We start from the raw sequence: 7,718 nt of genomic DNA, 5'->3' as shown, positions 1-7,718 counted from the left end.
AAATGGCCATAACTTGGGAAACATACTCAGGTCCCCAGCGTCAATTGTGACGTCATATCAAAAGAAGAAGAATTGTGTTGCCCCTCTCTCTCGCCCCCTCGCTCCCCGCAGTCTCGCCCTTCCTTTCCCCCCCTCCTCTCTCGCCCCTCTCTCTCTCACCCCAACTCTCATCCTCCCTCTCCCGTCCCCCTCTCTCACAGATATTGGTCGACAGATAAATGGCCGTAACTTGGGAACCGCTCTTCCGATCGATATCAAACCTTGAAAAGGCACATCCGCGGGTGCTCCACAATATTCCTGGCGAGTTTCAATTCGATCGGACCGGTGGTCGTGCGGTTATTAATAATTTGGGAAAAAATTTACATGATAAGGTGAGAAGGTGGAACGACACCTTCAGCTGCAATATATACAACTTTTCAACACTGAAAAAGCAATAAAATGGCCGTAACTTGGGAAACCCTCGTGCGATCGATAGCAAACCTCGAGAAGGCACATCCGCGGGTCCCCGGCAATATTTCTGGCAAGTTTCAATGAGATCGGCCTGGCGGTCGTCGAGAAACGGCGGACGCAGACAGACAGACAGACAGACACACAGAGATTGCTGGAATTATAGATAGATGATTATTATCACTGCAACCTTTGCTTCAAGACTTTTAGGAAAGGCTCCTGTTATTAACAACGCTGACATTTGGTTTGTTCAACATTTTGAGAATCCTCATAATCACCTGGAGCATCGGTGTCACTGCCGAAGCAGGATCCTGAGCAAGGGAAAGACGGGATGTTTTGCCATTGCCTTCCCAGCAGTAGTTTTGGCAGGAATTTGTAATTTGGCCATACTGCCACCAATAGCACGCCCACACTTCATTCTCAAAGACCACCGTGGGGATCTTTCACGTCCATCAACTGATGGCAGACGGGGCACCCAGTTTAACGTACATCGGAGGAACGGCACACACATTGATTTTTCACCCAGTAGGTGAAACACTCAGGATGCTAACCCAGGCTGGTGAGACAGCTTTGAGGCAAGTGCGCATTCCTGGAGGCCATCCTTTCAGCCCAGGTCATATCTTCATGCATTGTTAAACAAACTGTGATTCCATGTTGTATTTATATGTTTATAATACATCTCGTTTGGTGTCATGCATTTCTTCTGGTTAAATGTTAAACTTTGCCTGCATGTGGAGCTTTTGAAACGCAGTGTGTGAGAAGCGGCCACTAGAAACGGGAGACAGCCGAACGTGCGACCTTACAAACATACGGACAGACACCACACTTCACGTTATATAATAGTTACTGTGCTTCACTTTAGTTCAAACTGACAAGTATTGTGTTTGTTTCTTGCAGTTTTGGATGTGGCTGCAAACATTTAAAGAACAAAATGGGAACGAAAGAGCAGCCGTTGTTCGAGGAGCTTCCAAAAACAGAAACAGTGGAGATGCAAGATGCAAAGGAACAGGAGGATCAAAGGATGATGTTGTGGCAGAGGGAGAATGAAAAACTACAGGAGATGGGGGAAAAGTTGCACCAAAAAGAGGAAGAACTGAAAGAAAGAGAACTGTTAGTTCAGCTTGGAGAGCAAACAGTTCAGAAAAAAGTTGTGCAACAGAAATATGAGGAAGAGGAATGGAGGAAAGAGAAAGAAAAGCAGAAGGAAATAGAGGAAGAACAGCAGAGGAAAAGAAAGGAAGAGGAGGAGATAAAAAAGCATAATGAAGAGCTAAAGAAAAGAAAGACGGCAGAGTGGAGGCAAATAGAGGAGGAAGATCGGAGAGAATTCACAAAATTTGTGCAATGGAGGGACTCAGTGTATCAGGAGCAAACACGTGCATGGCTTGAGATCGAACGAAAAGAGAAAGAGGTTCTCAAGAGTGAGTACATGGTGGAGAAATTACAGAAAGGGATTTCTGAACTCGAGGGAATGGAGCAGGAAAAACGGGCTCAATTCGAAAAAAAGAAGATGTTAAAAGAAGGGGAAATAAAACACAGAGAGATTGAGACATGCCGACAAGAGGAAGAGATTAGAGAACGAGAAAAGGATGTTGAGAAAATGGAGAGAGTGTTGAACCAGCGAGAAGAGGAGGAGCGTGGTCGGCAAGAACGATTTTTAGAGACAAAAAAAAGAAAAGAGGAAGAGTTGTTCAGGAGAGAGAAAGAAGCACATCAGCTGGAGCAGGAGATTTATAAGAGGGAAAAAGATGTGCACACTCGGGAACAAGAGGTTTGGCAAAGTGACGTAAGGGAGGAAAAACGACGAGAGCAGGAAGAACAGACACGACAGGAACAGGAAAACCGGAGACGAAGAGAAGAGGAAAACCAGAGATTAAGAGAGGAAGAACAGAGACGAGGAGAAAAGGAAAAGCAGAGACGACGAGAGGAAGAACAGAAACGACAAGAACAGGAAAAGCAGAAACGACGAGAACAGGAACAACAGAGACGACAAGAACAGGAAGAACAGAAACGACGAGAACAGGAACAACAGAGACGACAAGAACAGGAAGAACAGAGACGACGAGAAAAGGAAGAACAGAGACGACTAGAACAGGAAAAGCAGAAACGACGAGAACAAGAACAACAGAGACGACAAGAACAGGAGGAACAGAGACGATTAAAACAGGAAGAACAGAGACGATGTGAACAGGAAGAGCAGAGACTAAGAAAGGAAAAGCAGAAACGACAAGAACAGGAAAAGCAGAAACAACTAGAACAGGAAAAGCAGAAACGACAAGAACAGGAAAAGCAGAAACAACTAGAACAGGAAAAGCAGAAACGACAAGAACAGGAAGAACAGGAACAACAAGAACAGGAAAACCAGAGATTAAGAGCAGAAGAACAGAGACGACGAAAACAGGAAAAGCAGAGGCTAAGAGAGGAAGAACAGAGACGAAGAAAACAGGAAAAGCAGAAACGACGAGAACAGAAGAAGCAGAACCCACTGGAACAGGACGAACAGAAACGAGGAGAACAGGAAAACCAGATATTAAGTGCAGAAGAAGAAAGACGACTCAAACAGGAAGAACAGAAACGAATACAACAGGAAGAACAGAGACAAATAGAACAGGAAGACCAGAGACGACGAGACCAGGAAGAACAGAGACGTGTAGAACAGGAAGAACAGAGACGAGTGGAACAGAAAAAAGAGACGGTAACTGATCAAGAACTCAAAAAACCTTGTCAAAAATCTGACGAGACCAACGAGGAGGCAGAAGCAAATGTTGATGCGGAGGAGGCAGAACATGTGCAAAAGATTGCTGACTGGAAACTGCATCGACAGCAAAAACGGAATGAGAATGCCAATGAGTGGTCTCAAAATTGGAATGAAAAACAACAGGTGAAGCAGCAAGAGAAACACCTGCTCAAAGAACAGGAAAAAATCTTCAAAAAACAAATGAAGAAGCAAAGACAGGCAGCAAAGAAAAGTACAGGAATTGAACTGAAACCCCACGGTGTTGGTGCGACACAGCAACAACAGAAGCCTCGCCATGAGAGCGAGCCAAAACAACAGAAGCCTCGCCATGATAGCAAGCCACAACAGCAGCAACAGCAAACACAAGATGTTGTTCAAGGGTTCCAGCAGGAACAGAGGCCTCATTCTGATCAAGTGCTGCAACAGCAGCAGAAGCAGCATGGTGTTGAGGTGCTCAACCACATTCAGGCCCTTCAACAGGTAAGCATTCTTACCATAAGTATTTTAACTCCCCTTGATTGGATTAGATCAACTAATTCACCTTATCACTGATTACCTGTTCTATCAGTGCTTTTCATTTTGTGCCACATCCTGCACAAGTTATCAAACTGATGAACATATCAATGTATTTAATCTTTCTTATTTTTATTGTTTTTACAAAGACCCCTCAGAAGAGACGCCCGTTCCCTCCTCCACCACCGTCATACGTCAAACCATCCTACCGGCTGGAACGTATGTTACCAAGAATCTTACCTTACATAACAATTATCCGAAACTTTGTCTAAATTAGATGTTCTTCACCTCCATCGTGTCCCATTTTGTCTGTGTTTCAGAAGTGTTGAAAACAAATCAATATTTTGCTTCACTCGAAGCCAGACAAGCACCAAACAAATCTTACAATTGGTGAAAGTCTGGAATGAGTGTTAATGTTTCCATACAGAATTCATTGTGAACACCTGGATGTTCATTAAAATAAATTGTTTGAAAAATAAAATTTTTACAATGCCACTTTCAATCAGCGATGGATGACTTGAGCTGCCTTCCATGAAGCACTCCATCATGGTTCACTTCAACGTCATCAGATGAGGTTTTGTTATTTCAATTCAGACAGTAAGTGGGGATTTGTGGGCTCTCTCTGAAGCACAGGAATTATGGACCAAAATTGCAGAAATTCCCTTGTAAGGTGACAGAAATTAAACGTTCATTCGAGTCCAGTGGGAGTTGGTGATGGAGAAAATCAATAAGTGAAAGTGGAGGGAAAAGTGAAATAAAACATGAACTGAAATGCAGAAAATGAGGCAAAGGGAGAAACACAGAGAGATGGAGAGAGATAGATATTCATTCCAGGGTTGTGTTGGAAGGGAGGACAACGATGGAGATTATGATGACAATGTTCTTGAGTGGTTTTGACTTCCTTTTGTTGATGTGTTTGCAGAGGAAGAAGTCATATTTATGGCTGCTGGAGAGGAAGATACCATGTTTGGAAGTGATTCCCTCATCACTCCATCATACAAGCTCTCCAGGAATGCAAGGCGATACACCAGGCTCATGCAGATGGCTGATTCAACCTTTTTCAAATGAACAGTCTCCAGAACTAAGGTACGGTAAACACTTGATGGAGTTATTTCATCACCTGGATCCTTTTTGTGTCCATGTTTGTCAATCTGTCACTTCCTTGTTCAAAATATCATGATGAGATCTAAATAGTTCCAAATGTAGAGAATTTAATAAGTTGAGTGAATCCATCGAGCAGGTGAAGTCTCTCGCTGGTTCATACAATCAATGCCAATCATGAAGGGAACTGCAGATATTAACCGTTGGTGTTCACTGCTTGACTTCATGACTGAATATCATGGATGACTTAATTTCTGTCCATCATGTGTGACTTCATCACTGTACATCATGGATGACTTCATTTCTGTACATCGTGTATGACTTCATCACTGTACATCATGGATGACTTCATTACTGTACATCGTGTGTGACTTCATGACTGTAATAACAAACACATATCAACTCAAACATTGTATTTATGTTTCTTTTCCTCCATTTAGCTGCTGCCATCGTCTGGATTGACTTCAAATATTCTGCTGAATCATCTCCATTCTGAACTATGGCCATCGTCTTGACTCCCAATATCCTTGACCCGAACCAGCTTACCAAACCCACCTGCAGATTCCATGTAAACAACTTCAATCAAGATCTAATTCAAATCCTGTCCTTAAAACATTCAATGTTGTAATTATTTAAAATTTCTCTTCTCATAACTCCACCTGAATAAAGGTTCCTTTCCATGAACATCTTTCCATGTTTCTCGAACCTTGGTTTCTCATTTCACTCTCACATCCAAACCTCCACTGTTCAGTAATTTCAGTTCAATGACGGGTGTTCAGTTTCTTTCCTGACCAAAAAAAAAAAACATTATTTATTTTTCAACATAGTCTTCCTTGACATAATTGCAGTTCGTCCATCTCTGTTGCATCTTGATAAAAGAGATTTGTAAACATCCTGATCTTGCTTTTTCAGAATGTTCTCAACCTCTGAAATTATTTCCTCATTCTCACAAGAACTCTTTCTTCAAAGGTCTTCTTTTAACTTGGGAAACAGAAAGAAACATAAAGGAACTGAATCTACAGAAAATGTCTGGAGAAGCAGTTAAAAGTCACAGTTTGGTTGCTGCAGTCAATGCAACCAAGACGATGTTTGGTAATGCATTGTTCTGGAGAATCAACACTCCTCCAGGCATGTTTCCCCGGTTGTTGATAGCATCTTACAACTGTGGCAGTTCATCAGCACAGTAATCCTCAATATAATGTCTCTCACCTGATGAAATGGAGAGTCATGAGAGCATTGACACTGCAATCCCACAAAAAGTAGCCACAACCTTTCCAGATGACGCTTCAATGTTGATGCACTTCTAGGGAGGTAAGGCGAGCACCAAGGGTTCATCGCACAATCGGGGCCAATTAAGGCACATGCCAGTCAGGCCATGGCCTCGGGCACCATTTGAAGGGGCCCCACACCTATGGCTTTTGGATGAAGCCTTCACCAATCTCCACAAAACTGAATGTGAATAGACAAATAGAGCATTGGATATGGCCTTCAACATTTAAAATGGCTGAGGGCCCCGCAACGTCTTAATCCGGCCGTAGGCACAATGTGTGCTTTCACTGCATGCTCTGCTATTTGGTCTCAAGATCAAAGATTGAAAGGATCGAGTAAGGACAATCCCTTTTGTTTGACATCCTTGGAGAGGAGGAAATTCCTCTCATCAGGAAACAAAATCTCATCAGCTTGTTCTGGTTGCCTCAACTCATCCATCAATACACCAATAACTATTCCATCATTTTTTGAAATATTGTGCTGTACTGTGTATCTTTTTTTGGCCACATCTCTCAGCGGTGAAGAATCACAAGAGAAATCAACAATATCCCCCTTCCGCCATGCGGCGGGGGAAAATAATTCTCGTATCCGGATCCAGAACCGCATCTTCACGAAGATCCAATCAATTCATACTTGTCACACACCGAACCTGTTCACCAAGTTTCGTCCGAATCCATCTCTAACTCTGAGATGTCATGCTCAAAGACAAATAAACAGACAGACAGACAGACAAGGATGAAAACATAACTTCTGTCCACCAAAGGTGGCAGAGCACAGAGTTAAAAGGAATCTACCTTTAGGAATAGCGAACTTCTCATCCTCCACTTCTACAAATAAAAACAACTTTAGACATTTGTTAAAACAAACAGACTGAAGACAAATTTGGATGAAATGCAACCAAGAGTAAAATAAAAAAAGTAATGTGTCGTCATGAAAGATTGTTAAAAGTTGAAGCTAAACTCTAAAAAGCAGTTTTTGAACATCTTTCAAGACTCATTGTGAAGCTTATACAATGAACTGTAAAACATGAAATTCTAACCTGACATCACTGCACCAGAAGGTTGAAAGTTCAGGGAAGCTCATACGAAGTAATGCCCTTTCAGCTACACCTGCACATCAATAAAATTTGATGGTTATCTCCGAGAATACAAGGTCTTGCATTAAAATTTAGATTTGCTCGTGCTGTATATATTGTTGCGGACCCGGGGTCGGGAGCGAGAAGAACAAGAGGGGGGTGGGGGAGCTTCCTTGGGTTCCCACCAGACTCTCCGGCATTGCAGGTCGTCGCACACGGATAACTTCAAGACGCGGCGGGTCGCAAATCGAGCGTGAACGCCAATAACTCAACCACGTGACTTAGGGTCCTCCGTCTAATGAATACCCGTTACCTAATGGTCACGTGATCTAATTAACGGGGGACACACCCTTGTTCAAACCGGATCACCTAACCGGATCAGATGCAGCCGAGCACAACTGCCCAAGGACGTACTGGCGAGGAAAACAGATCATTGGGGTATATGGCAACATTTGGGGTAACATTTCTATACAAGCATTCATTTGTAATCAAGCGACGAAAGGTATATGGCACAGTGAATGGGTTTATTCGTATGTACAGCAGGGACAGCAAGGAATTTGTGGGGTGCGGCAAAAG

General features: G+C 42.9%; 1 protein-coding gene and 1 long non-coding RNA gene across 2 annotated transcripts; both read left to right on the top strand.

Annotated features, from left to right (window-relative positions):
• Window positions 1-1,360: 1,360 nt before the first annotated feature.
• On the top strand, window positions 1,361-3,843 carry LOC147016088 (uncharacterized). Its single transcript, XM_085849170.1, has one exon. It carries the CDS (start codon window positions 1,379-1,381, stop codon window positions 3,734-3,736), a length of 2,358 nt encoding a protein of 785 aa, XP_085705296.1. The 5' UTR covers window positions 1,361-1,378; the 3' UTR covers window positions 3,737-3,843.
• A 1-nt stretch (window position 3,844) lies between these two features.
• On the top strand, window positions 3,845-5,482 carry LOC147016087 (uncharacterized). Its single transcript, XR_015050152.1, has 3 exons — window positions 3,845-3,916; window positions 4,620-4,783; window positions 5,239-5,482. It is a non-coding gene; the product is annotated as an uncharacterized LOC147016087 (long non-coding RNA).
• Window positions 5,483-7,718: the final 2,236 nt, after the last annotated feature.

The sequence above is a fragment of the Eptatretus burgeri genome, chromosome 12, assembly GCF_056783735.1.
Source record: "Eptatretus burgeri isolate ZD-2024b chromosome 12, Ebu_testis_v1, whole genome shotgun sequence".
NCBI classification, from domain to species: Eukaryota; Metazoa; Chordata; class Myxini; order Myxiniformes; family Myxinidae; genus Eptatretus; species Eptatretus burgeri.
This window is presented reverse-complemented; position numbering and strand designations above follow the sequence as displayed.